This window comes from Neomonachus schauinslandi, chromosome 4 (genome assembly GCF_002201575.2).
Source record: "Neomonachus schauinslandi chromosome 4, ASM220157v2, whole genome shotgun sequence".
NCBI classification, from domain to species: domain Eukaryota; kingdom Metazoa; phylum Chordata; class Mammalia; order Carnivora; family Phocidae; genus Neomonachus; species Neomonachus schauinslandi.
In genome coordinates this window covers 20,058,169-20,075,490 of record NC_058406.1, presented here as the reverse complement: position 1 = coordinate 20,075,490, position 17,322 = coordinate 20,058,169, and the positions used below count along the sequence as shown (strand labels likewise).

At 43.7% G+C, this 17,322-nt stretch overlaps 1 protein-coding gene across 2 annotated transcripts in view; it reads left to right on the top strand.

Annotated features, from left to right (window-relative positions):
• WASF2 (WASP family member 2) overlaps window positions 1-17,322 on the top strand; it is a 75,062-nt gene that overhangs the window by 50,262 nt on the left and 7,478 nt on the right. The window contains exons 1-7 of one of the 2 annotated variants that reach the window (XM_021684154.2): window positions 1,498-1,700; window positions 3,101-3,273; window positions 10,495-10,629; window positions 11,148-11,301; window positions 13,457-13,574; window positions 14,579-14,709; window positions 16,851-17,006. In XM_021684154.2, the coding sequence (XP_021539829.1) occupies window positions 3,144-3,273; window positions 10,495-10,629; window positions 11,148-11,301; window positions 13,457-13,574; window positions 14,579-14,709; window positions 16,851-17,006 (824 nt within the window). In that variant the 5' untranslated portion in view covers window positions 1,498-1,700; window positions 3,101-3,143. Of the gene's footprint in view, window positions 1-1,497; window positions 1,701-3,100; window positions 3,274-10,494; window positions 10,630-11,147; window positions 11,302-13,456; window positions 13,575-14,578; window positions 14,710-16,850; window positions 17,007-17,322 lie in introns of those variants that run through there. The other variant, XM_021684153.2, reaches the window with a different exon arrangement.

The window sequence follows — 17,322 nt, the reverse complement described above, 5'->3', positions numbered from 1 at the left end:
GTAGATGTTTTATATATGTTAAAATATTTTAAATTGGGAAAATTGCCCCAAGATTGTATAGCTAGTAAGGTGTTAGAGTCCGGGTACTAACCCAAGTATGTTTCAACTCCACAACTTGAAGCTGAGTTGATTCAAGAGCCTTGGAAGTCTTTGCCCATTTCCAAGTTTATCTTCACTGGAATGTAGGCTTTTTTTGTCTTGGTCAAGTTACTGTTGTGTTTCAGATCATGCATAGTTCTGTACTTCTTATGCTGAATATAACTAACTTTGATTATCCAAAAGGAAAATGAACAGTGAATCAGGTAATTCCATATAACAGGCAATCTTGTCTCTCTTTGGTGGTTCTGAAACATACTAAATGGCTTTTTAAAATTTTTTATTTTTTTTAAAGATTTTAGTTACTTATTAGAGAGAGCACGAGTAGGGTGAGGGGCAGAGGGAGAAGCAGACTCCCTGCTGAGCAGGGAGCCCTTAGGCTCAATCCAGGGTCTTCGGGGATCATGACCTGAGCTGAAGGCAGACGCTTAATTGACTGAGCCACCCAAGCGCCCCTAAATGGCTTTGTTTAGTAGCAGATTTACTTTTCTAATTGTTTTGTCTTGATATTTACATATTGTCATTTCTTGATTATTCTCTAGATGGTTGTGGCAGCTAGCTTTTTTGGTAAGAGGAAACCACCTTGCTATTAAAAACTTGGTTCCCCACCCATATGACATAGAGTTGACTCCATTTGTGTCTGCTTACTCAAGGCCCTTGGGAAAGCATAAATGCTAAAGTACCAAGGTGTTAGAAGCGTCCCTGCCCTGGCCCCCAGTTCTACATGTACCTGGCCATCTGGAATCTGGTTTCCATTAGGTGTCCAGAGAGAACGTCTGGAATGTCTTGTCAGTGGTCACATTCAACACAGAATTTCAAGGGGATCTGGCTTCTTTAGCTCCTCTGAGAAGCTGGAACAAATACTGAAATGATTGCTAATAGAGGAGCTACAGTGACTGTTTTCAATCATCTCTGGCTGCACCATTGAATTGCTGGTTCTTCCAGAAAGCTTGAAATTTGAGAGCCTGAGAGCATCCAGAGGATGGTGTACAGAGCCCTGTGAGGTTCTTCAATTGTAACCTCCTGCCTCCTTTCTTGTTATAAACTCTTCACCAGTGAGTTACTAATGATTGCTGCGTCTTAGTACCTGATCACCCTCTACATCATGTAAAGAGGAGTTAGACTGGAAGGGAAAGTCCAGAGTTTGGATTAGAAAACCTGTTGAGTCAAAGGGAAACTTAGCAGAGGAACGGAATGAAAATTATTTCCTTAGACAGTAGACAAATATTCAGGAAACACCTCTGCACCCCAAAGATAGGCACAGCTGCCACACAGTGACTATTAAAGGGAGGTTCAAAGTTATGAGCAAACAGCTGATTCTCTTGGTTCTTGGGCTGTTGCTGTTGGTGACAGGAAATCTTGTTCCCCAAGCTGCTGGCTTCCTGTTTTATTTTTACTCTTAGTAGATCAGAATGTCCATAACAAGGAGCAGTCTGTTCCAAAGGGTTCTACTCCCCCTTTTGAGCCTGAAGAGCTTTCTTTTTTTCTTTTGGTCAGACAATATGTTGGTTCACTTTTAAGATCTATGATACTTAGCTTGGTTTAAGCATTTTGTATTCACAATCAACTTTTTTTGATGATGAGCTGGTGTTTTAAGATTTAATGTAAGTAAACCTCTGCTTTGCTTTTTAAAACTATATATATATATATATATATAAAGAGGAGTTTGCAGTATTGGGGATGTGGGTATGTTACCTTTATGCTTTACCTTTTTTTTTTTTTTTTTTTTAAGATTTTATTTATTTATTTGAGAGAGAGAGAATGAGAGAGAGCACATGAGAGGGGGGAGGGTCAGAGGGAGAAGCAGACTCCCCGCCAAGCAGGGAGCCCGATGCGGGACTCGATCCCAGGACTCCAGGATCATGACCTGAGCCGAAGGCAGTTGCTTAACCAACTGAGCCACCCAGGCGCCCAATGCTTTACCTTTTCATTTGAAGCGAATTTGCATTTTCCCTAGCATGAAAACAATTAGGCTGTTGGAAATTTCTTTAGTTTCACGGGATACAGAAACAGGACCAGCCCAGTGTGCCTTCGGCTATAGTCCTACCCATTTTGTTGAGACTAAAACCTCCTCCTACCCTTGTAAAGCTAGGAATTTGGTAATCTAATTCTAAAACAATAGCTCAGCATGAACCTGAAGTGGTGGGGATTTCCTAGGGAAAGGGGCTCAGCTGACAGGATAAGAAATGGTAACTGGAAGGTTTCCGGATCTGCTCCAGACACTTCCTGCTGTCTCAAGAGCCTTTTGGCCCAGGTGTGTTGAACCGGATGCGGATGCGAGAGAGAAAGGGAGCTGTTGGGTAGAAGAGAAAGGACTAGGGAATCTTATAGCACAGTTTGCTCAGCATCGTGTTTGACATATTGAACATGTAAAATTTTCCTTGATATTCTTTAATTCTGTCAATTTACAGACGAAACTTTAGTGTTAATAGACACTGGCAGCTAGTGTTGTACATTAACAGTCATCCATCAGGGAAGAACTGGAGAAGTTATGTCCTGATGTAGATCAATGGAATCACTATTGGCAGCTTAATTTCATTGTGGAGATTATCGGATGACAGTAGCTCTTTTTTGATCCTTATAATTGATCATCTGGAATCTGATCTGTCCTGATTATGGACACACCAAGGATAGGATCCGTCTGGACCATCCAGAGCCTGCTGAATGGACTGTTTTCTGACCATGCCTCTTTGCCTCTAGAGACTCTTGTTGGTTGGAGCACAGTTGTTATTTTAAGGTTTTTAGGTTTTTATGCTGCCTGTGTAAGTCAGCCAGCAGTCACCAGTTCAGAATTTCTAAACTTATCCAGCAAGCCTTCTAATAGCAAACCTTAAAGATTGTGGGGAGGGGGGGGCTTAAAAAAGAAAAAAATGATGGGGGAGAGAAGATTTTTTAAAAGCTGTTTTAGATCAGAGCAAGACAAAAGGGAAAAAAAAGACTCACACAGCCCTAGAGTGCCTGGAATTTGTGGTTGAGTAATACTTTCCTGTTATTTCTTTTTTAGGTTGTTTTTCATCATTCAGAACATTGCCTGAAGCAGGTCCACCATGCCGTTAGTAACGAGGAACATCGAGCCAAGGCACCTGTGCCGTCAGACGTTGCCTAGCGTTAGAAGCGAGCTGGAATGCGTGACCAACATCACCCTGGCAAATGTCATCCGACAGCTGGGCAGCCTGAGTGAGTGCCGCAGAGAGCCTGTGCTTTGCCCTCAGGGGTCGTTGGTGCTCTTTATTTAGTTTCCTTCTCCTCCCGTGTTCCTATTTCTCCCCCATCTGCCTTCCCTAGGTAATTTGAAAATGTAAACCACCCCCCCTTCCCGAAAGAGAGGTTCCTTTTTGGTACAGATTCTTCCCCTCAACCCTTTCTTCATCTACCACTACCCTCTAGGTTCCCTCCACCTCCCCCTCCACCTGCTTCAAAAGAAATCTGTGGGAAGGGTAGCAGGAAGGGCTGCAGCAGAAACTGCAGATGGAATGACAGAGCAGAATTCTCTGTGTGTAAAGTGGGAGGTTCACAGAGCGGTATCTTGGGCTGGGGAATGTGCCTGTAATTGCACGAGCTGTTCGATGTAGCTGACTTTGTTGAAGCCTCAAATGTGCCAATAGTCTTTATCTACCCCCTCCCCCCAACTTTTCTTCCCAAAGCGGAGTAAAGCAAACATGCACTCAGAGCGATTCTAGCTGACTTGTCTACCCTGGTAGACATTTAATTGTGCTGCAAGCCCCCAGGTCCAAGTTCAGGGTACAGATTACTTTTGCAGTCTCTAGGGTATTGGGAGTTTTGCAAGCTGCGTTTACACACAATGACACAAAGTGTAGCTGGAGCCATTCTTCTCTAGGAGGAAGATGGGGGTTAGCTCAGTCTGTTTTGGAGCTGAGGGAAAGCCAGCTCGATGATACTTGTTTTTGTTTTTTTAATTGGCAAGAATGAATGAGACTGCCTTGGGTGGGGTACATGCATGGGTTTGGATTTCCCTCTGAATCTATTTGATTTTGTTTGAAGCTGAGGTATGGGAAGGGCAGATGCTTGGATAGGCTCTGCATTTGTCTAGTGCCATTCCAGCTCCCATAAGAACGTCCATCAAATTGCCATTTTAGTGATCTTCCTTAGCAAAGGCATCTTGGTATGAATTAATTCAGACACTCACCCCTCCTATCGCATCACTGCCCTTAGTGAAGGCAGTGGGATATCAGGAAAGCCTGCCTTCCCCCAGGTAGTAACAGGCCCTACCTTTAAAACAGGGCCCTGAGGAGACAGAGCTCTGTGACCAAATGACATATGGGGTCTGAGATTCCTAAGCCTTTACCTACTATCTCAGTTGATCCAGGGCTTAGGGAAACATGGACGGGGTGTCACGAAGAAACGAAACGCTGCCCGTGCTGGTCTTACACAGAGGAGCACTGACAGCAGTGCAGCTGACAGGGAAGCGCGTGAAGGCGGTGGAGAGCCTCACCGCTTCTTAAAAGCATCGTTTCTGCTTCTGTCACCCTGAGAAGGCCAAATGGGTAGAAGTCAATCACACACTGGTTCCTTCTCCATAGGACAAAGGACATCTAGCTAATGTTGCTTCTTACTCTCACTCAGCAGGAGTTATGCTCTCTCTCAGGTGTTTTTCCAGGGTGGTGGTGTTGGATGTCATTGCTCACTCTCCCACTTGTGATCAGACCACTCCTGTCTGGAGGAAGTCGATCGGAGGGCCAGGGTTGGTTTGTGCCTATGGAAACAAGATTTCCTCATGTCGTGGAGCTAACTGACCCTTTATTCATCCAATAAACATGTATTGAACATGTTTTATGTGCCAGATGCTGAGGGAATACAGCGATAATAAGAAATGGTCTTTGCCTCCAGGAGCTCATAATCTACCAGAGGAGACAGAAATAAATAATTCTTAAGGGGAGAGGTTGAGAGGGGGTCTCACATTTGTTGATTGCCTACTTTACACCAGGTTTTAATAGGATCTTGTCATAGATGATCTCACTTATTCCCCTTGATGATCCTTTGAGGGTAGGTAGTGGTATTCCCATTTTTCAGGTGAAGAAATGAAGACTCAGAAAAGTAAGGTAACTTGCCTAGAGAGACAACAGCCAGTAAGAGGTAAAGTCAGACTTCCAAAAAATTCCTCAGCTCTATGCTGTACTCTCTGTCTCTGCCAACACTGCCCTGGTTCAGACCTTCGTTGATTTTCACCTGAACGATTGCCTTATCCTCCCTCTGGCTTCCCTTTCTCTGATCAACCCTCTTAAATCTGTAAACCTAAAAATCTTGTAAATCTTAAACTTGTATCCCTGCCAGAGTGGTCTGCTCAAAACGCAAATCTCACTTTTTACTTCTGTTATTCTGAATTGTTTGACTTTTTGAAAGTTGAATCTATTAACTTTTGCAATTTAAAAAGTGTGTGTAGTTTTTTTAAAGATTTTATTTATTTATTTGAGAGAATTTGAGAGAGAGAGTAGAGAGAGAACAAGCAGGGAGGAGGGGAGGAACAGAGGGAGAGGGAGAAGCAGGCTCCCCACTTACTTTTTTTTAAAAGATTTTATTTATTTATTTGTCAGAGAGAGGGAGAGAGAGTGCGCGCTCTGTGAGCCACAGCAAGGGGAGTGGCAGGCAGTGGGAGAAGCAGGCTCCCTGCTGAGCAAGGAGCCTGATGTGGGGCTCCATCCCAGGACCCTGGGATCATACCTGAGCCAGAGGCAGACGCTTAACGACTGAGCCACCCAGGCGTCCCTAAAAGGTGTTTTTTGTTGTTGTTTTTTAAAGATTTTTTAAATTTATTTGACAGAGAGAGACACAGTGAGAGAGGGAACACAAGCAGGGGGAGTGGGAGAGGGAGAAGCAGGCTTCCCTCTGAGCAGGGAGCCTGATGCGGGGCTCAATCCCAGGACCCCGGGATCATGACCTGAGCCCAAGGCAGATGCCCAACGACTGAGCCACCCAGGTTCCCCTAAAAAGTGTTGTTAAATAAGAGTATAAATGTTAAAAATCTCCCCTGTTCCTCACTGTGGGATTGTGTAAGTTTCTTGGTCTGGCATTCAAGACTTTTCAAGACCTGCCTTCCTTTCCAGTCTCATTTTTTGCAATCCATCTCCCATTTTACAATCTTTTTTTTTTTTAAGATTTTATTTATTTATTTGAGAGAGAGAGCACATGAGAGGGGGGGAGGGTCAGAGGGAGAAGCAGACTCCCGCCGAGCAGGGAGCCCGATGCGGGACTCGATCCCGGGACTCCAGGATCATGACCTGAGCCGAAGGCAGTCGCTTAACCAACTGAGCCACCCAGGCGCCCCCATTTTACAATCTTTTTAAAAGAATTTCTTTTGGGGCGCCTGGGTGGCTCAGTCGTTGGGCGTCTGCCTTTGGCTCATGTCATGGTTCCAGGATCCAGGGATCGAGCCCTGCGTCGGGCTCTCTGCTCAGCGGGAGGCCTGCTTCTCCCTCTCCCACTCCCCCTGCTTGTGTTCCCTCTCTCACTGTGTCTCTGTCAAATAAATAAATAAATAAATAAATAAAAGGCCTTTTTTTTTTTTAATGAGAAAGGAGGAAAAAGGGGAAAAAAGGAAGGAAGAAAGAATGATCAACTACTCGTAGTACTTCTGAGATAGACCATAGTCTCTCATACTTGCATGTCGTGCCCTTGCAGTTGATCCTCCTGCCTGGAGAACTCTCACCATCCTTGTAGCTGATCTTCAAGGCCTAGCGTAAGGACCTCCTACTCCAGGCTGGACTAGGTGCTTCTCTGAGCTCCTATTACGTTCCTGTAATTACTACCTACCACATTATATTGAAAATTATCTGTATCTCTTAGACTAAATTAAAAGTTCTCTGAAGGCAGAAATCATGTCTTGTTTGTCCTTAAACCCCAGTGTTTATCTTGTGTAGTATCTGGCACCCAGTAGAAGCTCAGTAAATGTTTTTTGAATGATTCATGCCTATCATCTCTCCACCATTGCCTGCTGTTGGTACATAGAGAACACAAGGAAGGAAGTAATACTTTCTATGGGGAGTCAGTGCATGGTATGGGAGTATAGGGAGAGTTAGGGAATGCTTCATAGAGGAGGTTAGATTTGAACCAGGCCTTGAAAGATGACTAGAATTTCATTTCGCAGACAGTGGGGCACGAATAGGCTCGTATGTGCTTCACATTCATGACCTTGGCCTCATGTACTACAGCCAAAAGTGCTTGGTCTAGTAGACAAAATCTGATTATGGAATGGATAAAGCACAAAACTAAAAATTCTACAGTCTTGGATTGCCCCATAATAGCATATCCAGAATTTTTATTTTCCCGCAGTGCAGAGAGATTGGCATTTCACATATTAGGTTGCCATATCTTAGGAAATACAGGCACAGCCAGCCAGCCTGCACTTTTGAATCAGTATCCCAACCACCCGGTAGAAGGGAACCCTCACTTGGGTAATTAAGAAATCATGCAATGATATTGGGTTTTCTGAGTGTAGTGGGGCCATGCCACTGGGGGCCTCCAAGACTCTCACTTAGACTTCAAGCAAGAGCAGCATCACATTTGTAAAATACAGCCTTACCTGTTCACTTCTGCATAAGATTTCATTTGAACAGTTCTGCTAAGGGGTAAAAAAAAATTGAAGACTGCTTTTGGAATCTCTTGCAAAATGTGGTTGATAACTATTATGAATGTCCTGATGTGATAGTGGATCTGTCTTGGTTATCTGAATGAACGAAATTTAACTCTGAACAAGGTACTTTGGTTTTCTCCTATAGAGGTATCACACTTCTGTTTTCAGAGATTGGAGTAATATTTAGTACTTGAAGAATAGGAACTATCATATTACTGACTGGAATTATATCTTAAATTTCCTGTAAGTGTAAAACAGCATATTTATTTATTTATTTTTTTAAAGATTTTATTTATTTATTTGAGAGATCACAAGTAGGCAGACAGGCAGGCAGAGGGAGAAGCAGGCTCCCTGCTGAGCACAGAGCCCGATGTGGGGCTCGATCCCATGGGATCATGACCTGAGCCGAAGGCAGACGCTTAACCATCTGAGCCACCCAGGCGTCCCAAAAACAGCATATTTAGATACTCACAGTCTTGAAAGTCATCTGATGTGGCTGAGCAATATAAGGAAGAATTTCGTTGTAACAACCTAACATTTTTAGCCCATTTAAACCTATGACAGTTTGGTAAGGTTGATACAGTTACCCCATTTTACAGATGAGGAAATTGAGGCTGAGACATTGTGACTTGCTGAAGAGTATACAGATATAAATAGAAAGAACTGAGATTAACTCCAGATTTTTCTGATTGAAGTCTGCTGCTTCTTCCATGTATCATCTTGTAGTTCTCAGTAGACCCAGGGCCTGATGTGATGATGTGACGATGGGGAAACCTTACCACCACCTCAGTCCCTCTTCAGATAGCATTCTCAGTGTTTGCATGTTTATATGTTGGGGGTAAGATTTTGTCTTGAAAATCACTGTGTCACATTCAGCCACTACTTGCACTACCACTACTCCCTTCACAGAGGAGCAGGAAATCCTGGGTAGTCTCTTGGTGCCTTAAAGGTGGGTTGATTCAGGTTTTTCTTTTCCTCCAGAATAGCTAGTCGGCTAACAGATTTCTTTCTTTCTTTCTTTCTTTCTTTCTTTCTTTCTTTCTTTCTTTCTTTCTTAGTAATCCCTACACCCAGTGTGGGCTCAACTTCACGACCCCAAGATCAAAAGTCACATGCTCTACCAACTGAACCAGCCAGGTGCCCTGGTTAACAGATATTTTTGAGCCTGGTTTATTTTTCACACGTAATGTTGCATGTTTATCTGCTTTAGCTTTCCAATCACAGGTTTCCATTACCTGGGTGAACATGATGCAGTATGGTTTTTATAGGCACTTAGCTGAGTTATGGACAGGGATCAGATAGGATCCTCAGCCTGCTGAACAGATAAATGCAGCTTCGTTAGCCAGTTTGTGTTCTTTGAACCCAAGAGCTTCCCATGGTTGTTTAAATCACAAGATTGTTCAGTATGCAAAGACTTGTTCCTTCCTGATTAGAAACTCCTTATTGACTAAGTTTTTTTTTTTTTTAAGATTTTTTATTTTTATTTTTATTTATTTGAGAGAGAGAGAATGAGAGACAGAGAGCATGAGAGGGAGGAGGGTCAGAGGGAGAAGCAGACTCCCTGCCAAACAGGGAGCCTGATGCGGGACTCGATCCCGGGACTCCAGGATCATGACCTGAGCCGAAGGCAGTTGCTTAACCAACTGAGCCACCCAGGCGCCCCTTATTGACTAAGTTTACCAGCAATTCAGAATATGCTGTTGATTGGTCTTGTCCTTACTCTCCAGGTTACACTGGGAAGGTGAGCTGCAGTTCACCGTGAAGGTGCAGTTTTGGCCTTTTGACTGATATTTTTCCCCTCAAGTGTGGACTAAGCACAAATACAGTTTAGAAGCTAAAAATCAGAGCCTACTTAAAATAGTTCTCAGTAGTTTTTTTGGTTGGGCACTGTCACTTATGCCTACCTTCACCTTGCACGTAAGAAACTCAGATGGTATATTTATTCATGTGTGCCGCTTTTCATTCCTCGCAAGAATGTGCTTTGTGGCTTGGAATGACAATATGGAGGTAGCGTCAAATTGCTGGTAGGTTTCTTTGGCTGCAAATTCTCCTTGCATACCAGGGTTGAAAGTACGGAACTCTTTTCTTTTTCTAAAAAATAAGATACTGTGGAAAGAGAACATTGGTATGTTGGTTTTCAGGGAGGGCTTGAAAATTTCAGCTTTTCACTTGTTCCCTGAGATGTAGATTTGAAGGATTATAACCTAAAGCAAAGACTTCCAAAGTTGTAGGTTATAGAACATAAGATAACTTTTCACCCCTTAGAAGTTATACGTCTCTGCTATGAGTTGTTGGTAAGTTCAGGGCCCCTCGAAGATACCACAACTCATCATGGTTGTTGAATGTACTTTGGAGGTTCCATTGAGGATGTAATTTCTTATTTTTCATGTTAATTGTAGACATCTACAAGGTCCTTGTAACTCCCAGTCTGTTTTCCGGAACCATTTTACAAGGTGCTTTTACAGAGCAGCAAGGGGCTAAGGGCTATAGGCAGATGTGTAGACACATTGTCTACTCTTGCAGGATTAATTTTTTGTATTATACCTTTTGATGTTATTCAGCCTGCATTGAGTTCATGATTATTCAGTTTGCCAAGAAGACTGTGAGTTAGAGAACAAATGCAGAGTGCTCAGGCTATGGAGGGTGCGTTTCTATCTCCAAGAGCAAGCATCTGTATGTAACCCAAACCATCTTAGGGGTTGGGTGGTTGTGTGTATTGGGGAGGGGAGAATAAGATCTTTAGTAGCAAGTTTTTCTAACCATTTATGTCATTTTTATGCTCTAGTGTCTTGGTTTCTTTGTTCTTTCAGGTAAATATGCAGAGGACATTGTTGGAGAGCTCTTTACTCAGGCAAATACCTTTGCCTCTCGGGTAAGCTCCCTCGCTGAGAGGGTCGACCGCCTACAAGTTAAAGTCACTCAGCTGGATCCCAAGGAAGAAGAAGGTAAGGAAGCTGAGCTCAGCATTTGTAGGCTTTGCTGAGCAGTTTCTTAGGATTTTTTTCTCCTGATTTATAAAAAAGTGAGGGGAAAAAATCACAGAGACCTGTGGAGTTCTGCTTTGAAATGACACAAGCCTGGGTGGTGTAAAGAAACCTTTTTAGGTCTACCACACCCCCACACGCTCCCTTTCTCCCATTCCCCCAATTCTTGCTCAAATCCCCCCTCCCCCAATCGTATTTTGTTACCATAAAAGTACTTGGAAGATTCATTCCTCCTAAGGAGAGGCCTGCTAGATCTGGCCACATAGTAAACCTTTGTGTTGCCTCATTTTGTTCAGTCGCGAAATGGCTGGGCTGCTGACAGCCTTGTGGGGCTTCCCCAGAGGGGGAGAAAAAAAAAGCCTGGCTGCAGACAGGCGCAGCCAAGAAACGCAGCAGCTGAGGCCTCTCAGACTGGTGTGACTCAGTGTTTGCTCAGATAGCCTGTCGTCCATTTTCTCCTGCCTTCCATCTTCTCTCAGTGTCACTGCAAGGAATCAACACCCGGAAGGCCTTCAGAAGCTCTACTATTCAAGACCAGAAGCTTTTTGACAGAAACTCTCTCCCAGTACCTGTCTTGGAAACATATAACACCTGTGATACTCCTCCACCTCTCAACAATCTTACCCCTTACAGGTAACCTGGCTAGTTCCTCCCTTTGTTGACCTGTGGTTAACAGCACTAGATTGACTTTTTATTGAAAGATGTTTACATCAGAGGATTGTATCCAAAAGCTTACTACCTACCCCAGAGTTGTTTGTGGCAGCAGCAGCTAATGTTTACCATATAAACACTTGTCACTTATTATTGTTTGGTTTCTGAAATTCATAGTAAATATAATACATATTGGAAGTTTGCTATAGCATTGCATGCGGCAGAGTTTAATTTGGTATAAGCCAGGTCCATTTTGGATTCCATCCAAGGAATTTAGTTATTATAGAACCAAAAGGACTTTGTTACAAAGCAGTCCTAGAGCATGCATCCCAGGGGCAACATTCTAGCAAGGCTCCCACTTACTCGGAAACCACTAGATTACCAGATGTTTGGGTGTGTTAGTGGGGCTAGCTTTGTGGACTGGCTGCTCTGGGCCCTCAGGGTCCTTCCAAAGCTTAAGGAATAATTGGCATTCTTCCAAATGAGTGTCGTTCACTTTGTTTAGAACATCCTTTTGACATTCCCCTCTGCAAGGACCTGTACTCCTGCAGCTAAACTTGAGAAAGCAGGTAGCCTTATAGACAACTTAAAGCCCCTCCCCCTTCAGTGGTCTGTAGTGTGATCATCCTGCAAAAAACCACTGAGCAGGGGCAGAAAGTGAATATTTATCTTGCTTGAATCCATAAATATCTTTGGAACAGGTAAAAAGTAATTACAGATAGCTGGAGGCAGATATCTTCTGCAAGACATGGGTGTACTGCAAAGTAGAATGTGTGTGTGAAACTCAAGGACACCCACCTGGTCCAGGGAGCTGGGAAATAGGAGCATGGTAGCTATTCACACAGATAAAAGTACATAGCATCTATCCCATAGCGTCTGTCCTTTGTTACTACTGTGTAAAATTATGTTTGTACCTTTGCTTTCAAAGGGACTAGCTAGCAGAGCAGGACAGAGATTTGACTCTGTAGCTTCCATCATTTATCGAGGTGGATTTGGGCAGAGAAGTTTCAGGGCACGGAGAGAGTGTACACCTGATACTGAAGGGACTGTGATGTATGACATAGGGCTTGTGTAATAGGATAGGGTAAACAAATGATACTAAGACAAGTTTATTTTTCAGTTAATGGTATTTTCCTTTTTATCATTCTTCTCTCAATTATCTGGATTTGGCCTAACAGAAATGAGCAGTGGTGTAGCTAACTCAGAACAAGATTTAATATAAAAATCATTAGTGTTTGATTTGGAAATGTTTTCTGTGTGTTGTGACAGGCCAGGGAGTAGAATTGCCTTTCTAATTCTTTTTAGTTTAGAATAGTGCTAAAATAAATGTCCACCCCGAGCACATGCTTTCTAGAAAGAGAGAGAGACTTAGTCATGCCAAAGTGCAGGGTTCCATCCAGTCATCAAGGTTGGCAGGTAACCCTTACATGGATACTCAGTAGCTGTCTCGGTACTTCTGTCACAGCCACTAAAAGATGGTAATTAAATCTCGTCATCAAACAGCTGTCCATCTGTTCTCACTGGGGCCCCCTTGTGGTTGGGGGGTGGGGTAGGGGATGTGGAGCTATTCTAGAAGGGAGCAAGAAGGTGGATTGCTGTGGTTACCTGTTTTTACAGAGGAATAACGGCTGCACACATATATGGTCTCATGGGTATATATCTATACATAATGTACATATGTGCACCTCCACATTGGTGTACAGGTTTCAGGTGAGTGGGAAGCCACTAATGCTTCCTAGAGAGTCCTGGGGAATTGGTGGGAGAAGGGGAACCAATGGCAGAAATCCCCTCTGATGTGCCAGGATATCAGGACATCCTCAGGGAGATGTCTGTAGCCATGCAGATCATTAGAAATAATCAGGATCCCTGCTGCTCTAGCCTGTTCTTGCCCTGACCATGCAAATTCCTCTACCAGGAATTGAAAGTAAGGCTAAGTTTCTTAAAAAGCCAGATAAGTAAAGAGGTGCCATTCAGGGGGCATTGGAATGCTGGTGGGGAAGAGGAAATATGCAGTCAATTTGAATGACTTCTTGATTCCTCAGTGTAAAAACTGCTAACTGGTAGGTATTTGGAATATTGGATTTGGTTGGGAGCTCATCTGTCTACTGACAGCTACTTGTCTTCATTTCTATCCCAGGGACGATGGGAAAGAGGCACTCAAATTCTACACAGACCCTTCGTACTTCTTTGATCTTTGGAAGGAGAAGATGCTGCAGGACACCAAGGATATCATGAAAGAGAAGAGAAAGCATAGGGTGAGGGGAAAGGGGCCTCTGTTCTGCACATCAGTAGGCACGATTGTGGAAGGGGGATAAAAAGGAAGCCAGTCTTATATGAAGTAATCATTCCGAGTGGCTGCTTGCTTGGATGCCAGGTGAAACTCTTTAAAAAATGTGTCCACTCCAAGCACAAGCAAGATGAAAGTATAAATCACACCAAAAATGTGTTTGTTCCCCCTAGCATAGCTATTAACAATTGAGTATATTCAGGCTGAGTTTTAGAAATTGACTTTTCTATTCACCATTTATTTCTCTTGCAATTTGCACCTGACTCTGCTGGACACTCAAGCTAGGCTAGTCCCTTCCCCGCCAGTTTTGCAGCTCATTTCTCAGCAGCACAGGGCTCTACAGTGTTTGATTTACAAACAGGAACAGTTTAACACCTTCACTACTGATGGGGTGGGGTGGGATGAGGGCATAGGCCTAGTTTGGGGAGCCGCGCCTCTCCCCTTAGACCTCCAGTGATGTGTGTAAGCATATGACCTACCAGTTGCAACCTCACAATCCCATTAGCATGGCTGCCGGGAGGCCCAAGAGAGCACCAGGGGCGAGTGCAGCTGCACAGGCTGAGAACTCCTTATTGGTAGTTTGATTTTGTTTTGTTATCTATCTCCTTATATTTGTCCCAGAGACAGTGACTGACCTTCGTGGCAGAGCGAGTGACAAATAGCTTTTTACTAACTTCCTAACAATTAGAGCTGCTCAGAAACATGAATGAGTTACCCCAAGAGGTAGTGAGTTTCCCATCTATAGAGGTGTCTGAGGGTTGGATTGAGTGAATGTGTTTGACCTTGGGAGGTAGTTTGGACTAGATGACCTCTAGGTCATTCCAAAACCAGTAATTCTGTAAATTCTCTAGTTACTGTATGTTGCCTAGGCAAATCATTTCTTGGGTGTGCATCCCTGAAGGTGGATGGAATTTTAATGAAGGACTTTGGAATAATGTTTTACAAAGGTTTTTCTGTTTCTTTTCATTATAGAAAGAAAAGAAAGATAATCCAAATCGAGGGAATGTAAATCCACGTAAAATCAAGACACGGAAGGAAGAATGGGAGAAGATGAAGATGGGACAAGAATTTGTGGAATCCAAAGAAAAGCTGGGGCCTTCTGGGTAGGTGATGCCTTCGTTTTATTGGTAGCATTCTTCGAAGGGCCTGGGGCCCTGGGGGCGATAGTCTGACAGCTCTGGTGTGACACCTTTCACACCCCCCTGAAGTCTGGCTGTGTGGCTAAGATCAATACAACTATGAATCAGCTACCTAAATGTGCATCCATCTGGTGATTAAAATTTGCTAAATAAATCAAGAGACTCGGCAGTTTGAATGAGGTGACTGTAGTAGTCTAGAAAAGAAAGCCCATGGCTTCGGATGCCCTTGCTCTGCCAGACACTCGTATGTCTGTGGGCCTCAAAGGAAAAACTGGAAAGAGAAGAAAAGTGGTCTTGGGAGCTCTTTGCCTCCAGAGCATTGATTTGAAGGTCGTGCCTAAGAGCTGGGCATTTCACAGGAGTGGAGAGGGCCAGGCAGAGAATTTGTGCACATCACCAAAGTAACTTTTCAGTCAGGCTTTGTCAGTCTCGGGAGAGAGGCTGGCCAAGGGACTGAAAGCAGACCTCAGAGACAGTGTGGGAAAGGTCGCTCGGCCACTATTGAGGCTATATATCTCCATGGGGAAACAGTAGATGTCAGTCTGACCCATTTCCCAATACCAAATCACACTGGAGGTTTAAAAGGAAAAAAAAAATTGGTTTTGAGCTTGGTTTGATGCTTATCCTGGTGTCTGACCTGTGTGACATTCAAAGCCAAGTCACCACGACTGCTTGGCATGAGTGTTGCCCTGGTTTTTTTCTCTAAATACATTGCATCCTGGCTGTCAGAGAACCATGCCAGCCTATGCTGGGTGTCTAGGAATGATAAAAGGAAAGAGTTGAGTTGTTCTTGCTTTTAGGAATAACTCTACCATGAAAATCTTGACTTTTAAAAATCTTGACACTTCTGACACTTGTTCTTCCTGCATTAAGAGATTTGTTTTAAAGAGTGATGAAGATGGTGAGAGAAAAAATGAACCTTTTCTCTACAGGGAAATCAGCCCTGAGGGTACCTTCATTACCTTCACCTCCCAGTAAAAGGGGCCATTTTGTTCCATGGCCCCATCCTGTTCAGACAGGCCTTGTCCTAGGTTCTATGACTGTGAGGCCAGAATCTTGCACGTTCAGAATGCCAGATATTATGTGTTTGGTTTCTGTTGTGTTTGTGTGTGGAATGGGGCTGGTGAAAATGAGGACTTTGCCTCCCATTTTCCTGTTGTCCAAGAAGTTTGGGTTTCGGCTACATGGCAGGTCTGCCTGGGTATGCTTGTTGGTGAACCTATAAAGAGTTGTACCAAGCCTACAGGGCTCCAGGCCTTGGGGATTTTCTGTATCAGAGTATCATTTGATTCGTTAGTTCCCTCCAACTCTCTTCTCTCCAGGGTCTGTCTGAGATGAGTTCTTTAGAACGCAGCAGTGGTGGAGAGAAGGGGGAGATGGAGCAGAACCAACCATATTTTGCTAGCTGCTGTTTGGTGTATTTGTGTCATTTGGAGGTTTGTTGTTCACCCAAGGCCCAGTGGTCTGAGGGGCAGGTTTTCATGAGGCACAGGCCCTAGCACCCTCCTTAAGTTGGCAGCTCGTCGTGTTGGCTAAGAGAGCTGGCAGGGAGACCGAGTCTAGCTACCACACAGCAACTTGTATTTGTCCTCAGCTTGGTTTTGCAATCAAATGCCTCCTTGGCCTTTGAGTACTCCAGAGGCTTGCTGACCTCCAAACCAGGCTGTGTGCCGGTCACGTGTTTGCAGCTCACTAGCCTTGGGGCTTGGCTTTGCCCTTTGCCACAAGATAGACTTTGGAATTTGGGTATAGGCTGCTCTTAACATTTGGGAGAGAATTTGAAAGAACTGCTGGATTTGACAAGTCCAACCAACCCTGGGAAAGGAACAGCATGGTTTAGATTATCTGTGTTGAATCCCATTCCTCTGAATCCAGCAGGAATATCTGGGAGATATTTAATAGAATTTAGTCCTAAATTTTAATCCTGAATTTAGTCCTAAAATAAAATTTCAGAATAGCAGAAAATATGTGGGGAATATTCTTACTTCTTTCTTCCTAAAAGCTTTTGTATCAAATGCATTTTTGTAGGGTCTTTTAAAAAAAAAAACATGAGAGTACCACTCACACTTTTTAAATGACAGTTTTGGCATGGGGTTCATCTTCAGGTACCCACCCACCTTGGTGTACCAAAATGGCAGTATTGGCCCTGTTGAAAATGTGGACGGAAACAGCTACCCACCACCACCGCTGTCAGACTCCACTTCTCCACCTTCTCCTTCCTTCTCTGAGGATAGCTTGCCTCCCCCACCAGCAGAATTCAGGTAAATGGTACTCTTTCTCCTGTCACTCTGGGTGGTTACATACTCAAGAACAAAATAAGTGTTCTTCAGGACGCCTGGCTGGCTCAATCAGTGGAGCGTGCGACTCTTGATCTCAGGGTTGTGAGTTCGAGCTCCGTGTTGGGTGTAGAGATTACCTAAGAAAATAAAATCTTAAGGAAAAAAAATAGAACAAAGTAAGTGTTCCCAATTCAGGGCAGGACCAGTAAAATAACTTGAGGCAAGTCTGTCTAGAGAATAGAAATAATTAACATTTTATTAAGTGTCTGTAAGGTGCCAGACATTATGCCAAACACTG